Genomic DNA, 18,009 nt, shown 5'->3' with positions numbered 1-18,009 from the left:
AAAAACTCATTAAAAAGAAAAAAACAGCTTATCAAAATCAGGATGAGTCTGCAAGGAGGGACATACAGAGAGAAATGAAAAGGCAAATACAGCTGGATAAGTTCAGCTTTAAACAGAAGTTAGAAGCCTCTCTGGGCTCTGGCAATTCCAGAGAGGCTTGGACATCCATCCCACACAAGGGCAGGGGTAAGCCCTCTTGTACCCTGAATGGTGGTTCTGATGGAAAGGAAATGGCAAACCAATTGAATTCATTCTTCTGCTGTTTTGAGAGCAGCATAAGTGCAAAGGCCTTTACCATGACTGCACTTCCCTCCAGCATAAGCATAGAAGAGACAGAAGTACTCCAATTATTTAAAGTAATAATATTAGAAAAAGCCCTGGCCCTGACCATATTGGAGGAGATGTTCTTAAGTATTGTGCGGAGCAGCTCACACCTGTATTTACAGGAATTTTTAAGTCCTCTCTCAACCTGAAAAAAGTCCCCACTCTATGGAAAACTTCCACAATTGTACCAGTGCCAAAAATCCCCAGGCCTAAAGGGCCTAACGACTTCAGGCCCATAGCATTAACTTCACTGGCAATGAAGTGCTTTGAGCGCCTAGTTAAGAGCTACATCATCTCCAAAACTCAGCATCTTCTAGACCCTATGCAATTTGCGTATCAAGCATCCAGAGGAGTTGAAGATGCTGTTGCAACTCTATTCCATCTTCTGCACGTTCATTTAGAGAAGCCAAAGGCCCATGCCAAAATCATTTTTGCTGATTTTTCTTCTGCTTTTAATACTATTACGTCAAGTATTTTAACAAATATTTTAACAGAGGAATTTTTAATTGAAGATGATGTGGTCTCATGGATTGTTGATTTTCTTAGCTGTAGAGTACAGCGAGTCAGAGTTGATACGTCACTCTCTGACAATATGACCACCTGCACAGGATCTCCCCAGGGATGTGTTTTATCTTCCCTGTTGTTCATCCTGTACACAAACTCCTGCACCAGCACTTTCCCTAACAGGCATTTTATCAAGTATGTGGATGATACCGCCCTGGTTAGTCTCCTATATGACCAGGAAGAGGAGCATGGCCCAGTTCTTGACTTTTTTACTGATTGGTGTGAGAAGTCAAACCTTATCTTGAATACCTCTAAAACAAAGGATATGCTAATTGATTTTAGGAAAGCACAGTCCCTTAAACCCACTTGTATACATGGGATTCCCTTAGATACTGTCACAGAGTATAAATACCTTGGCATGGTGCTCGACCACAAACTTAAATGGGACAGTTGGTCTGACAGATTAAATATTAAGTCCCAACAAAGAATGTTCTTCTTAAGGAAACTGTTGTTCTTTAATGTCAGCAGCAACGTACTTCAGATGTTCTACTGTGCTTTCATTGAATGTGTTCTTTCCTTTGGCATCATTTGTTGGTTTGGCAACGCCACTGAAGCACAAAAAAAGTACATCAGAAAAATAATGATAACTTCCAGTAAACTATCAGGTATTCCATTCCCAAGTATGGAAAGTTTATACAAAAACAGAATACTGAGGAAAGCAAATAGTATTGTGGGCAACCAGAAGCACCCCCTTTTCTCCTCATTTGAACTGCTGCCCTCAGGACGACGATAGTGTGCTCCTTTGTTTAAAAAAAAACAGATCCAAGCTCTCCTTTGTTCCACAGGCCATTACATTTTTTAATAATGAAGGTCCCGTCCAATGATAGATATATTTTGTGTATCTATTTTATTTTTTCTTTCTCCCAGCTGGTTTGGAATTCTACCCCCCCCCCCCCTTCATATTACTTTTGTTTATGGTATGAGTGGTGGTGTACATATGTTGTGTTTTTTTCTTCCTCCTGTCAATGTTTGAATACCATGTGATGTGATCTTTTACTGCAACATAATTTCCCTATGGGGACAATAAACATGAACTGAACTGAACTGAACTGTCTGTGTTTGTTTTTTACTATGGTCACAGCATGGGTTTAATTTTTTTTTTTTAAATTGCAAGGATATGAAAACTGTACTGCACTGGACAGTAATGGTTTGTAAATTAATTACAGAATTGCAATAAATGTATTTTAAAAAAAATTCAACTAAGCGCGATACTGTTTAAAGAGACAGGTGTGTGCTTATGTGTGACTGAGACAAAAGCCTTACCGTTTGTGAGATGGCAGGGATCAGCCAATCAGAACCTTTGTTTGGGTTTGCAACAAACAAAAACCGTGCCGATTACCCTGCTGGCTAGGTTTTGTTTTTTGGAGTTAATGCTGAAAGTGTCTGAGAGGAATCATTGTAGATATTGTAAATTGTACTAGCATGCGTTCTGTGAGTAATCCATTCATGTGTGTGTTCATAAACCTATGAGTCGACTGGTATTAATATGAATAGATATGTATTTGGGTGTGTTAAGTTTTTATTATGTATAATTATATTATATTATATATATATATATATATACACTCACCGCCACTTTATTAGGTACACCTGTCCAACTGCTCGTTAACACTAATTTCTAAGCAGCCAATCACATGGCGGCAACTCAGTGCATTTAGGCATGTAGACATGGTCAAGAGAATCTCCTGCAGTTCAAACCGAGCATCCGTATGGGGAAGAAAGGTGATTTGAGTGACTTTGAACGTGGCATGATTGTTGGTGCCAGAAGGCTGGTCTGAGTATTTCAGAAACTGCTAATCTACTGGATTTTCACGCACAACCATCTCTAGGTTTACAGAGAATGGTCCGAAAAGAAAAACATCCAGTGAGCGGCAGTTCTGTGGGCGGAAATGCCTTGTTGATACCAGAGGTCAGAGGAGAATGGCCAGACTGGTTCAAGCTGATAGAAGGGCAACAGTGACTCAAATAACCACCCGTTACAACCAAGGTGGGCAGAAGAGCATCTCTGAACGCACAGTACGTCGAACTTTGAGGCGATGGGCTACAGCAGCAGAAGACCACATCGGGTGCCACTCCTTTCAGCTAAGAACAGGAAACTGAGACTACAATTTGCACAAGCTCATCGAATTGGACAATAGAAGATTGGAAAAACGTTGCCTGGTCTGATGAGTCTCGATTTCTGCTGCGACAGTCGATGGTAGGGTCAGAATTTGGCGTCTACAACATGAAAGCATGGATCCATCCTGCCTTGTATCAACGGTTCAGGCTGGTGGTGGTGGTGTCATGGTGTGGGGAATATTTTCTTGGCACTCTTTGGGCCCCTTGGTACCAATTGAGCATCGTTGCAACGCCACAGCCTACCTGAGTATTGTTGCTGACCATGTCCATCCCTTTATGACCATAATGTACCCAACTTCTGATGGCTACTTTCAGCAGGATAATGCGCCATGTCATAAAGCTGGAATCATCACAGACTGGTTTCTTGAACATGACAATGAGTTCGCTGTACTCAAATGGCCTCCACAGTCACCAGATCTCAATCCAATAGAGCATCTTTGGGATGTGGTGGAACGGGAGATTCGCATCATGGATGTGCAGCCGACAAATCTGCGGCAACTGTGTGATGCCATCATGTCAATATGGACCAAACTCCCTGAGGAATGCTTCCAGCACCTTGTTGAATCTATGCCACGAAGAATTGAGGCAGTTCTGAAGGCAAAAGGGGGTCCTAGCATGGGGTACCTAATAAAGTGGCCGGTCTTGTTGCTCATCTATTTTGTGGAAACACCTGCTATTAACCTGACTTTTAATTAATCAATTGGTGTAAGAAATAGCTCATATGAAAAGCTAAAACCCTCCCAAATGATGTTCAATGCACTGAAATAAATTAGTTTCACTAAAAAAAGATTTGTTACCTAAACAAGACAGAAAGGTCAAATTTTGGCAAGACAAAAGTTTTGTTGCCTATAAATAAATTGAAAAAATTTACTACAAATACTAAAATATGTCAGCAAATTAAATAGTGGTGCTGTGAGATTCAAATTTAGTATCTTGTATGACTTCCATGAGCTTGAAGGACTGCATCCATGCGGTTTGGCAAGGATTCATACAATGTATTGATGAAGTCATCAGGAATAGCTAGGAAAGCAGTCTTGCTGCCTCCCAGAGTTCATCAATATTCTTTGGTTTGGTCTTCCATGCTTCCTCTTTCATCCTACCCCACATATGCTCAATGATGTTCATGTCTGGTGACTGGGCCGGCCAATCCTGGAGCATCTTGATCTTCTTCGCCTTGAGGAACTTTGAAGTGGAGATGGGCGTATGCGATGGAGCACCATCCTGCTGGAGAATTTGCCCTCTTTTATGGTTGGGAATATAAGAGGTAGCTAAGATTTCTTGGTATTTGAGACTATTGATGTTGCCTTCCACCCTGTAGATCTCTCGCACACCCCCATACTGGATGCAACCCCAGACCATGATTTTCTCCGCCACCAAACTTCACTGTTTTCTGGGTGAATCTTGGATCCATGCGGGCTCCAGTAGGTCTCCTGCAATATTTGCGGCAACTGTGGTGTAATTCAACAGAAGATTCATCTGAAAAATCCACTTTCTTCCACTTCTCCAGCGTCCATCCTTTTAGCAAGCTGTGGGCCTTGGCAAATTTCACACGGTTTTTCAATTGTCTTTTGTTTAGTGCTGGCTTCTGGGCACTGATTCGACCATGGAGGCCATTTTGAGACAGAATCCGACAAACCGTTCTGGTTTCAGGGGACCAGGTCTGGTGGAGCTCTGCTGCAGTAGAAAATGGGCTGGCCTTGGATTTTCGAGCCAACAAACGGTCCTCTCGAGCAGTTGTCTTGCGGGGTCTGCCTGACCTGGGCTTGTCAAAAACATCTCCAGTGTCTTCAAATGTTTTTTTAATCCTCTGTACTTGACGCTGAGACACATTGAAGGTGTCTGCCACATCAGCAGTGGATCTGGTCTTCAGCCTCTTGATAATCAAAACTTTAGTCTCAGGGTGAATCTTAGGCATGTTTGCAGATGTCTAGTTGCAGTTGATGTGAAGGTCTAGTGTACTGGGGTTGTTTTTATACACACCTGAGACCTAATTGATCCATTATTAGTCACAGGTGAAGCTCATATGACAAGGCGACAACACTTATGTCTATATTATATTATATATATTATATACTATATTATCTATAATATTAATATTAGAATACTTTTTGACAGTTTCTTTTTGCACTGAAACATTATTACAAAAGCTGTTGGGATTAAAATGAGCCATTTCTTGTAAATAAATTTGTCAGGGACTGTATTTATATGTTCTAAGATGTTCAATTACATTAGCATTAAAGTTTACTAGCCTCATGCTAATGCTCACAACAGTATAATTATTAATTAAAAAGTCTTATTGTGCTCACATGTATACCCACGTAATACTAATGAATATTATTGGAGTGCTCCCAATGGCTGTGTAATGTGGACCTGTGTTTGAGTTACTTTCTCTAAGATTACAGCAGCAAAAAGGCCTTTTCATTTAACATGGAGCAGATGTTATTTGGTTATAAGTAGATAACTAATGAAATTGAAGTTACAGTGTATACTATTAGCATGTCCTAGCTTTACTATTCCCTGTTCCCTTTTACACAGCATAGCAGAGCTTACAAACTGTGTTTTTCTGTTGTGAACATTGTCAACATAACTCACTCGAAATCCACACTGGCGACAGTGATTGATTGAGAGCACAGAGGATGATGACTATACCCTACAAACAACCAATCAGGAGGTATATGGTATGTTTATGGGGCTAAAAGCTACCAAAGCAGCAGGCCCAGATGGAGTGTCTTCAAAAGTATTAAAAGGCTGTGCTTTTCAGTTGGCAAACATTTTTTCAAGTATTTTTAATTACTGTTTCTCTCATAAAGTGTTGCCTGATTTATGGAAACAATCTTGCATTATACCAGTACCTAAAAACAAAGCCTTTGAGTGTATGAATGATCTAAAACTAGTGGATTTAACCTCCATAGCTATGAAGGTATGTGAGAAAATCATGTTGAATAGTCTGAAGCCCCATGTGGAGCAGTATCTCGACCCCTGCCAATTTGCTTATCCGAAAGGAAGAGGGGCAGAGGATGCAATTGTCTGTAAATTGGACAGTGTCTATGCTCACCTGGATGCAGGGGGACGGTGTGTGAGAATTCTATACTATGATTTTAGCTCAGCGTTCCATACGATACAACCACACATCCTTGTAAATAACCTTTTGATAATGAAGGTTCCAGTTGTTTTTATCTTGTTTATTTTAAATTTTTTAGAAAACAGGTCAATTTGTTAAGTTAAACTCAAAAGTTAAGTCAGACAATATCATGTCAAACACAGGGTCACCTCAGGGAACTGTTTTATCGCCTTTTCTTTTTACCATTTACACGGCAGACTACCGTCCACAGCAGGCGAGCTGTCAGGTTGTTAAATTTGCTGACGACACAGAGCTCATTGGGTTAATCGAAAATTATGACTATAGTTACTATCAAAATGAGATAAAAGCCTTTGTTGATTACTGTGATATGCATTTCCTGGAGCTCAATGTTAAGAAAACTAAAGAATTAGTTATAGATTACAGGAGAAATAAGATCACAGCTGAGGCAGTGGAAATCAAAGGTGTAGAAATAGAAAGAGTGAATACATACAAGTATCTGGGCATTGTTTTTAATGGCAGGCTAACATGGTCTGATCATGTTGACTCATTGATTAAAAAATTAAGTCCACGGGTCTACTGTATGAGGAAGTTGCAGTCCTTTAAGGTGAATATGGATGTGGTGAGATTGTTTTTTACGTCAGTCATATGTAGTGTTTGGAGTTACTGTGTGGTGGTGTGGGGGGGAAATGCTGGGTCAACTGAGAAGTCCAGAATTGATAGAGTGACTAAAAGAACTGGGAAAATGGTGGGAGAGTTAAGTACAGTGGATTAGGTATATGACAATAATCTGGTAAAAATTACACAGAAAATAACGAGGGACCCGGATCACCCTCTTCATGGTAATCTGACTGACAGGGTTATAGAGCGCAGTGGCAGGCTAAGACCTTCTGTGACACAAACTAAGCGGTATGCTCTTTCTTTTATACCTCAGGCTATTAGACAGCACAACAAGCACTTTAAGCGTACATTTTTATAATTTTTTTTTTTTTTAGTATTTATGTATAATATCGTAGTGTATATGTAGTATTGTATTTATTCTCTAGTTTTTATGGGTAAGATGGCAAGTATGAGCACTGTAATTTCCATTTTTATGGATGAAATAAACTTGACTTGACTTGACTTGAGTGAAAGAGGAGGTGGCTCAAATTCTGTTGATGGGTCGCTTGGCAGAACATGAAATGGGGGAGTGAAATGGGGGTGTGCAAGGCAACATGGGCGGGCGTAGTCCCGCGGGTCTGCTCAAGCGTTCATTGTGTGCTCGCGTTCAAGTTTCTTTTCCCATACAAAGTCTCTGGGAAATGTTTTTCTGAGTTCAGAGGGGTTCAGTTTCACCATTAGGTCACAAGGATACACACAAGTGATTTGGTGAGGTAAATAAATGTATGTAACATCAAATCGAATTGCACTGAATTGTTCCATATTAAAATGTATTGTGCCTGAACCATATCGTAGCCCATGTACGTGTTTAGATATGTATTGGATCATCCTTCAAGGGACAGATGCACACCCCTACAGCCCAGTGTCATGGCAGTTTGTGAAATGGTCACGTTATTTAATATATTGATTTAATTGGGTTGCGTTAATGGCGTTACTTTTGTGTGTTGAAAACAAATTTTGAAGTAATGTATTTTAATGGGAAGCCTTTTTCTTGATCACAGAACGGTTATGGTAGCACAGCGGTTAAATCCGCACAGGGAGGTTGGTTGGGGTGGTGGACTTTCACTTTGGATCGTGTCCTGCGTGTTGCAGTTCCTTTCTTTTTTCCTAACCACAACCGTCTCGTTGTTGTGGTCGGCATGTGGTGTTTCATTTACCTGTTGTTACAAAAAAAAAGCAAAAGGACAGCACAGCTCCTGCTGGGACGGCTGCTGTCCGATGCCTGCACACTGGCCAGCAGGACGCCCAGCAGAGAAGTCGCAGTCAGTGTTCAGTTCACCCATGCCTCGGTGCACCCGTTGATGCAAAGCTGGATATGGATGCAAAGTTGGTCTTGCTTGTCCATGTAGTTTGGATTGTAGCCATCGGTTGTAGCTGATAGCCATCTTCCCCGTGTCCTCTGTGTTTAACTTTGACCAGCCAGGGTAGTCAGCAGGAGACTGGTGAGTTGATTTCCCAATCCAGATGAGGGACTCGTAGTCATGAGATGGCCGCAGAGATGGTCTTCCTAGTTTGAGCTCTTCTTCATCTTTTCACATGTTTACTCTGATTTGAATATGAAAACTTGACCAGCCAGCTAACTAGCTAGCCCAGGCCAGCAGAGCTGTCAGGAGGTTAGTAGGAGGTTATTAGAGTCGGTAGGAGAATGGGAAGGATTCCCTGATCCTGATGATGACTCACAGCCACATGCCATTACTATCTAAAGTCAACCACATAAAGCAGAACTCATATTTGTTAAATTCAGCACACAATTCAGCAATGCAGCACTGACGGAGATGCGACCGGAGAGGTCCGCTCCTTCTAGAACATTTCATACTGTAAACTGGAAACTGTAGTGGGTAGAAAGAAAAAAAAGAAAATACATACATGGTTCATACAACTCTCCCCTCTTTGTTGCACGGGTAATGCATGCACAGAACAGTCACAAGGAATGCTCTCTCTGGTCACGTGACCAGCTGGACAGAGATGGCGGTGTAGCTCCTGGCCATACTTTGTCAAATTGTTGTTTTATATGGTTCCAACTTCGATATTCTAGAGTTTCTTTAAGCAGAATGGCAAACAAGAACAGAACCCAGCGCGGCGAGACGGGCGCCATTGCAAAGGCATTACTGGAGAAACAGAAATGCTACCTCGAACCACATTTTGCTCAGATCCAGTCTCAGATTCAACAGCTGGGCTTGACAACGACAATAAGTAAACTGCTATCCATACCCAGCTAGCATCTCTGACTGCTCTATCAGATCGGATGTGAACAACCTAAAAACAACCTTGGAAAGCAACGCAAGTATTCTCGACAGTCATGGCTACGCTTTTCTAGCATCTAGCAGATGCTCAGCTCGAGATTATGAGAGCCCACTGAATCTACAGTGATAGCCCGAAGGAGGATCAGGACTGAAACAACTGCCTGATGAACATAGACCATTGGTTTGTCTTGTTCCCTTAATGTGTTCTGGTTTTATCATCCTGTTATCTGATATGATCACAAAGACTGTGTTTCTGAATACAATGTCAACCTAGTTTATTAGGGCTAATAGGTTAGCTGAGCCCCTGCTAGGCTAGGTTTTATGCTTTTTGTTTCTTGTCTCTGTTGACAAGAAATGCGTTTATTTTTATGTTAATTCAGTGTGGAACCAACTGCTTAACTTTGGATGCACTATTGTTAAGATTTAACAAAATGAAACGCAGTAGCAATATCCACATGTACTTTCATTTAGAACGCAGCTTTTTTGATGATGGTTTATCTTTTATTTTTTTATTTTGGAATTGTGGCGGACTGAATGCTTCTCATGAACGAGCCGGCACTCTGGGCTTACTAAGAAAGTGAAATGTTCACATTGCATTATTACAGGAGACACATTTGTTGTTGCTGTTTCAATGCCTGTTTCCTTTTTCTCCCATAAAGGGGTCCTCTCAAAAAGGGTGGCCTCTCAGTTCCCAACTTTAAACATTATTTCTGGTCCTTTGTGTTAAGACCCCTCCTCACTTGGTTTAATCCAGATACATCTGTTTGCTGGCTTACCTTAGAGAGCGTTATGACTGAGTCTTGGTCATTCCATGTTGTTCTCTTTGCCAATGTTTCTAATAAACAGTGCCAGCTACGCTTTGGCCCCATAATCTCACATCTTATCAAAACTTGGAGGTTAGCTGAAACATAATGCATGTGTAGCTTGTAACTGGCAAACTTTCTCCACAATTCAATAATGCAGCACTCCTAATTTGTGGGAGGCCGATAACAGCTCCACAATGGGAACAAAGTGGAGTTCATCGTATAAAATACATTTTTGGTGAGGTTGGCTTGTTACCTTTCTCTGACTTACAAAATGCATTCAGTCTACCACGCTCCTCTTTTTCTTTTACCTTCAGTTAAGGTCGGCACTCAAGGCATCCGGTGTTCCCTGGCAGAGTCCTTTGCCCAGTCATCCTATTTGGAAGTTATTTAGTGAGCAGCCTAAAAACTGTGGTATGGTGTCCAGGCCACTCTGCCCTTCCTATTGAGAGGCTCTGGGCATACAATTGCCCAGGCCTGTGTATCAATCTCAACTGGCTTGATTTATGGTCTAGCATTCCTGGAGTATCACGCAACCCACACCATCAGTAGATTCACTACAATTTCATTCATAGGACATATCTCACTCCCATGAAAATGCACCACATGAAAATAATTAACAGCCCATTATGCACTTTCTGTCCAATGAAAGCACAACGTACATGTTTTCACATGTTCTGGGAGTGCGCTCCCGTTGGTCAGTTCTGGAACAATATTGCATCCAAAAGTTCTACCTTGTTTAATGTTACTGTTACTGTGTTTTGTTTTTTATTTTATTTATTTTTATTTTTTTGGTCCTGGGAAGTCTTGATTTCCTGAACCTTGAATACACAGCCAAGAGGAGGTACACAAGTCTAGTTTTCTCTCAGACCACTTGAATTACAATATGCTGAAAGATCATTATGGACTTTTTGCCCAATGACACCAAAAATAAAGTGCTTACCACAGCTTTAATCAGATGCATTTTTGAACTTTGCACAGAGTAAGGGTAGCTGATTCCTGCTGCAGTCTTGTCAGAGCTTGAATACCGCTAATATGCTCATATATGGTCTTGACTCTTCAATGGTTACCAGTCAGTTTAGGAGTTTTTCAAATTATGATTTTAAGGATTGAGTTTAAAGCACTTTATGGTCTTGATGCTCTCCTATGAGCCAGAGCCAGCTCTGCTGGTAAATGCTGGCTGTTCCTATGCCCTGGCTCAAGACCTAAGGTGACTGGCTTTCACAGTCATGGCCACTCAGCTCCAGAAATCCCTGTATGCAGATCTGAGACTCATCAGCATGTTGTTTGTTCCGACTAACACTTTAATGTTGTGCGTGTGCTTCCATTTTGAACATAGTCCCTAATGCTGGCTTTCTTTAAAAAATATTTAGTAAATTATTTGTACGTTGTCGATCAGAGAACAAACTCACCGTCATCAGCTGCTGCTTAAGCTTCTGAATCTCTGTCAGGTTCATCTCGTTGAAAAGGTCCGACGTCACGGCCCCCTCAGCTTTCCGACCCAGGCCTCGGCACTCTCCATTAGCTCGAGGCACCGACTCTGCAGCCGTCCCTGCTCCATTCCCACCTTGGAGGTGGCCATTACACCTGACAGATCAGAGTAGAGTACAACATCTTTAAATACAGAAGATTCTCTTTGCTTCCCACAGGTATGTAAAAGTACAAGAACGCAGACCAACACTTAAAACAATTATACCTGTGCTGTTTCAGCTGTAACATTAAGTGCTTTTTTTTGCCAACTAGTGGTGGATTCTGGTATGAGTTCCAGGTGTCATGAGACAGGATGTTAAAAAGAAACAGCAAGTATGTGTATTTACTTGGACTTCTCCACAATCCATTCACATCTGCTTTAATCTTTCCTGGCATTGTCTGTATGGATATTGTTAATTTGATACTTATCTTTACTTCTATTTACATAATTTTTAGGTGAACACCATTTTGACACCATATTGTAATTTTAATGAGATCATTATGCTCCTGATCAGTGATGTAATTGACTGTTCATAGGTTCGCGTAGCTAGGTTTCATAAGAAAATCTGAAATGCACATGAAGCATCCAGTTGAACACCAGCCAATGGCTTTATTAACAATCTATTACTTCCTCTCTATCACTTTTCCGGGGGCTCCTATGGCAACCAGAGGGATCCATCATGGAATCAACAGGGACAAACATGAAATCTGTTACAGTGCGCTAACAGACAGGGAAACAAAACCAAATTCAACATATTTTAAAACAAATGAATACTATAAAACTTTGCCCTTAAAGCCCATGTTGCAAGTTAACCACCACTGTTGATTATTGGGTACAAAAAACACTCAAGATATGTATATCACTTTTAAAAATGTCTCCATATAGTTTTAAAAGTTAGTTTTTGGTCATTTTTGGTATTCGCGGGTTTATGGAGTCAATTCAGCGATGACGTCACTCAAGGGAGTTAGGTCTCAGCCTGGCACTTGAACTACGGTGACTGACTGGGATGAGGAAGAGGAGGAAAGGCCAGCAGCCGAATAATTACCAACCTGACAGACGTGAGAGGGCAAATGAGGAATTGTCAAGATTGTGGGGAAGTCTCCATCATTTATCTCCTTTATTTGGCAACGCAGCAGAGCATGCAATGACTTTACTTTTTACGGTCAGTGAATAGCAGCGAGTGAACGTCAACGTTTTCTCTCGATCTGGTGACAGGGATCATGTCGTTAGTTCAGATAAGTACTGGTACACTTATCTAGATATAGGAATAGAAGGCATCCCAGAGTGTTTTTTTTAAGCGTTTACATCTTCCTCCGGTGAAAACGTGTCGCTGTTTGGCCGGTGCGTGTGTGTGGTGGTGAAGCTGCGGTGGAGAGCGGGTGCTGTAGGGGACTGAACCTGCGGTCGGGAAGCTCGCCCCGCGATCAGCTGATTTGACGATGCCTAAATCCGTTTGTGACATTTCAGACCGGATCATGGTCCCCCCCAAAACATTAAAGTTTGGTTAAACAACAATGAACAGAGTGAAATTTAACATATGTTTTTTTTTTTTTTGAGAAAAAAATCACTTTAAAATAAATCCATATGGAAGTTTTTAAGGAAGGAGCAGGTTGGAGCAAAATCAATATTTTACGGATTACGATTAGCTGAGAACTCCATAAAACATGTTCACAGTGTACTCAACGGTACACGTATTTGTACACCATTGCATCCTTAAAAAGTTTTTTTAAAGCTTGTCCGAGTCCGTTGTCTGTGAGGTTGAAACATCCACACCAGTCCAGGCTTTGGATGAATCATGGAGCTCAGACTCTTAAACTGAGAATCTGAACTTTATTCCCCCGGTCTGCAGACTGCTCGCCGCAGATGGAGCTCGGCTTCCACACCGACTCGTGGGAGGACGCGTCCCTCCAGGCCGCTGTGTGGTAGGACGCGTCCCTCCAGGCCGACTCGTGGTAGGACGCGTCCCTCCAGACCGCGCACACACGGGCTACTCTTTATTTAACGTAACGTCATGAATGAAAATAATGTCCAGGATCTCCGGGAAAAGAAACGATATGCGTGTATCCATTTCAAACATCACTGCAAGTTGATTGTGGGCGACAACGCTGTCGTGGTTAGCTTACCGAAACTCGACTGCCAAAGTTGGTGGCTAGCTACGCGACGTTAGCTATATCCGCTAGCATCCGTATAGGCTAACTACTGCCAGTTAGCTTTGTGTGTAACGTAACAAAAACCCACCCATCTCGTAGGAGCAAAGCTTACTATTTCATTAAATACAGTTATGGTACAAAAGATGCACTAATGCCACATGTATGAAGTTGACAACATGGACGCATACATAGGCAACACCAAAGGCAGTCGTAATGTTTAGTTACCTAGCAGGCTAGGCTAACGTTGTTGTGCTAACGTCCGGCTGCGTAGCGTTAGCTAGCGGTTTAAACTTGTGAAAAGCCGAACAAAATCCCCGTCTAAGCTGTGTTTCACTTTCCCTCCAATATTATTATAGATATAATAAAGTCACATGGACTCGGTCGAGACCATAGACTGTTAATATTAAAAGACCAGAAGCCACATCAGGCAAGACCAGTGGTAAATACAACGAAGGCTGCTCTGTTTGCTCTCCAACGTGACGTCATGCAATGCATTGTGGGGGAAACAAGGAAACACTGTAAAATTGTGCCTACTTTTCGTATTATATTCAGTTTTGCAATATCCTACACTATCAAATACAATTGACAGTTCAAATATTTCTACCAACAAGCAAATTGCACAAATTCGTTGCAAAATTAAACCCGCAACATGGGCTTTAATCTAGAATAATTGTAACTATTGCACTAGTGTGAATGTAATTATGCACTGGAAGGTAGTTTTGCTACTTATTACCAACAAGTATGCATATTGTATTAGCCTACTACACAGTAAAATATCTAGTCTCCCAGTGGAAGGGGAAAAGACACAATATCAATCACAGTCAATCAGTCAGTCAATCTAATGTTTGCGCTGCAGACTGGAGCAAAACACACATTGTGGAAGCAGGCAGTAATTGTAAAATCAATCCTGCGCATGCTCGCTCACACTCTACTTCCAACATTATTAGACCTGTAGAAAACACAAAAGCTGGTTTGACAATGCTACCAGACAAACCTGCAAGAACGTTTTCAAAAAAGCAAAGGGCTTTAAAAAGTGGTTCCTGCCGCCCTGCAGTTACCTCCAAGTGCCAGCCTAACATTGTGAGGGAAAGACGGGGCAGGAAGTGTTGACTGGTTACAGTTTGTTTTACACAAACTGTTAAACAGGTGTGTACACTATAACGTGATTACTGTTGACATAGTTGGATGCATCAGGTCCTACTTCATTTAAAAAAAGGTTGCAAGTGTACATCCATGCAGTGAATACTATTCTTCCATAACATATTTGGCAAAGCAAATTAGTAGGATATAATGTGTTTGTAGGAGACAGGGTTGACTATTTGCAAGTGACACTCTTGTAATCACTAACATGTAAACATTACATCTTCCTCCACATGACTTTTGTGTGTGCAATATCCACCTCATGGGTTCATCTGCGTTTGGGGAGAGCAGAGTTGTTGGGGTTGCGGTGCCACTGGGTGGGGCTGAGGTAAATGTCAGGTGGGCACTGCCAGTGTAGGCCACATCACACATGCTGAGGTGGTGAACCAGTTCCCTGCGCAGGTGGTTTTTCTGCTCACGCTCGCTCTTTAAAGACTCCAGCGCCTCCTCTAGCTGGGCGTCTGAGATGTCCTTCAGACGCAGTGCATCTTGTAACTGGCTGTTGAGAAGCTCTGTCTCCTCCTCTAGGACCTTAATTTCATGCTTCAGACCTTCATACTCCACCTAAAACAGGAGTGGAGCAACAGATAGTTTAATGTGTTGAAATGAAGAGATTGCCTTGCCAATGTCCTTTATACACCGATATGAAGTTCCTAATTAAGGTCCGAGCCCCGACATCATACAGCGGTTCAGTTTCAAACTTATCTTAGAGGGTTTGTCGATTAGTTTTATATTTGGTTGCAATAATCCACAAACTCATACAACTCTAAAAAGCAAAAGAATAGTCAATAGCTCTGATGATGATATCATAGGTCATGTGACAACTCGCTTTTAGGCCCTTTCCAGGTATGGAACCTTTTGAAACTCTTCATCAAGGTCTCAACAAATCCTTCTCAAATTTGGTCAGAAATATGTCAAGACTTCCATGATGTGAAATTGCAAAGCTTTTGTGTTTTAATGGAACGGCGTTGCCATGGCCATGCCCCCCTACAAAACTTAAATGAAGTAGCCCTCACAATAAGTCATACCTACTGTAGATGTTTTAGAATTGGTAGACACATGTATTTACACCTCTTAACTTACAAAAAAAACTCTTGGAGCCATCTGCGAAACCCCACATGAAGTCAGCTATATTTAATTTACTGTGCCATTTTTGGATGTTTTTTACCATTTCCTTACCTTGGAAATCCACATTTCTCGCAAGAGCACAATTTGAATTTTCTCAGTAAGTTACTCTGGCATCAAGTTAACTATGCCCTGAATCACACATCCTGTGATGCCCTGTTATATCCTACCCCACTCTGCTGTTCCCTTTAATGCCCTGCAGTGCCCTGCTATGCCATGAACTACTACAAACTACTATTTCTAGTCACTGTTACATTATCTTGTAAGTACTACATGCTTGCTCTGGGGGAATTACTAGACTTGATGGGTCCTTGTTGATAATTGATTGTGCTCTAGACCTATTCAATCTGTAAAGTGTCTTGAGATAACTCTTGTTATGAATTGATACTATAAATAAAATTGTGTGATATAGGGAGAGGCTAAACAGATGACGACAGTATAATCTACCAGTTAGCTCCGCTGGGGCTCTGAATACATCACCCCGTGTGTTGTTGTGATTGGTCGTAGTGTTATCCAGTTGCGTGCAGTGAGATTTTCAAATGCTCGCTTGGTGCCACCCCTCAAGATGACTTTCATTACTCAATGCCAGACCCTTACTCTTCCAGATTTGGGTCTGGATTTCCAGACTACCATTTCCTTGGTCTGTACTTTAACCTACTTCTGCCACAGATTTAACCTAATTTAACTTCAAAATTGTTCAGTACAATCTAAAGACCTGGAATTGCAAGGCTTGTGTCTTTGTGGCACGATGTGGGAAGGTGTCAAATTTCTATGTTACGCCACAAAACAGGAAGTGGCAATTAATTAGCCTGTACATCTGCCCTAAACTTCACGTTTGATAAGAGTCACAACCTAAAGACATCTACATGTACAATAAAAAAAGTAAAAATTAAAAATAAACTCCAATATTGAGTTATAGTTGGAGCGTTACCTAGCAGCAACAGGAAATTACAAAGTGACTTTACTTTATTGTGCTTCTCCAAGCTGGTTAACCTGATCCACATTCAAATGAGGTCAGGAAAGCTTTGTGGCCTTGATGATGCTTTATGGTGAAGAGTGTGAATTTTCCGTTGAATGGGGTGGCTGTGTTGGGACAGCGAATTTTGATGTTACATCATGAAACAGGAAGTTGTTGTAACTTGACTTAACTTGTGACTACATATTGTCCAATCTGCCCCAGATTTCTCATGCACGTTGAGGACATCTTCATGCCGGTATTCACTCATAGTCATAGCGCCACCTACTGGCAACAAGAAGTAGGCTTCATGTGACAAACATCATCCGACATCAACTGCCCAGTTTAACAGACAGGCCGGGTTGCCCGATAAACCGATAAACCTCTGGTAAATATTGTTGTAATTCTAAGCCGATGAAGTATGTTCAGTCAGATGGCGAGGACGGCAAGGTAATGTTATTTTTAGAGGCTCCTACCGTAATTCTAAGCCGAAAAAGTGTGTCTGTCAGTTGGGTACAGAGCTCCGTCAATAAAGCCAGCATCTAACGTTAGCTACTCTGCTGTGCTATGAAATAATGTCGGGTTATGTGAGACAAGCGTCTGGCAACATTGCAACAACTCTTTGGAGGAGGGTCTGGCAAAGCAAGACTATGCATGCTGCGGACTCAGCCTGCAACCTCCGTGAATTGTGAGTCTGGAGAGGAGGGGGCGGGGAGACAACTCTCTCCAATATTTTGAATTTGTACTGCAGTAACTATTTTTAAATACCGTTTTAAAAAGATAAGGGTTTTCCCAAATTTGAATTGGCCTTATTATCGGCGTAGAACAGGCTTTGGGTTTTTCCAGCATCGTACTGAAAGAGGGACGTTGAACAGCACTTCGCTACTTTAAATTTTACCTGAGATTATACCGTAAGTCTTGTCTGTTTGAATAATTCCGGGACCTGATTTGTTTTATGTTGCACCCCGCTTCTGCAGAGAGGGGGTTTCCCCCTCCCAAAATCAGTAAATTTTCCCGAAGCGCCGTGCTTCGAAATTTTCCTTTCCCCCCTCTCCTTTTCCCTCTGGCGCGCTGCAGCTTTCCCATCTATTAAATTTTGCTGGGGGCCGTTCAAGGCCCAAGCTGAGGTGTTTTTGCCAGATAAAAACCAAAATAATTAATAGAATCCGACTTAAAGTAATTTAAAAAAAGGGTTTTTCCGAGAGAATTTTTTTAAAAGAAAGTGCCCATTTGAAAAACAACAACACAAAAAATTTTTAAAAATCTAAATTTCAAAAATGCTTTTTCCCCTTTTTAAGTAACCCCTTTAAAGGACAACCCCCGCGCTCTTGAAAGATTTGACATTCCCAACCCTAGCGCGTATTTACCTCCCCCACT

General features: G+C 41.5%; 1 protein-coding gene across 1 annotated transcript in view; it reads right to left on the bottom strand.

Moving 5' to 3' along the window:
* The window catches only part of LOC116673481 (protein bicaudal D homolog 1), a 58,071-nt gene that overhangs the window by 39,927 nt on the left and 135 nt on the right, over nt 1-18,009 (bottom strand). Inside the window, exons 2-4 of the mRNA XM_032505836.1 lie at nt 17,576-17,754; nt 14,812-15,116; nt 11,204-11,378 (exon numbers count right to left, since the gene is read on the bottom strand). Coding sequence (XP_032361727.1) covers nt 11,204-11,378; nt 14,812-15,116; nt 17,576-17,754 — 659 coding nt within the window. The remainder of the gene's footprint in view (nt 1-11,203; nt 11,379-14,811; nt 15,117-17,575; nt 17,755-18,009) is intronic.

This window comes from Etheostoma spectabile, chromosome 23, assembly GCF_008692095.1.
Source record: "Etheostoma spectabile isolate EspeVRDwgs_2016 chromosome 23, UIUC_Espe_1.0, whole genome shotgun sequence".
NCBI classification, from domain to species: domain Eukaryota; kingdom Metazoa; phylum Chordata; class Actinopteri; order Perciformes; family Percidae; genus Etheostoma; species Etheostoma spectabile.
The sequence above is the reverse complement of the archived record's forward strand: the minus strand, read 5'-3'. Positions and strand labels throughout refer to the sequence as shown.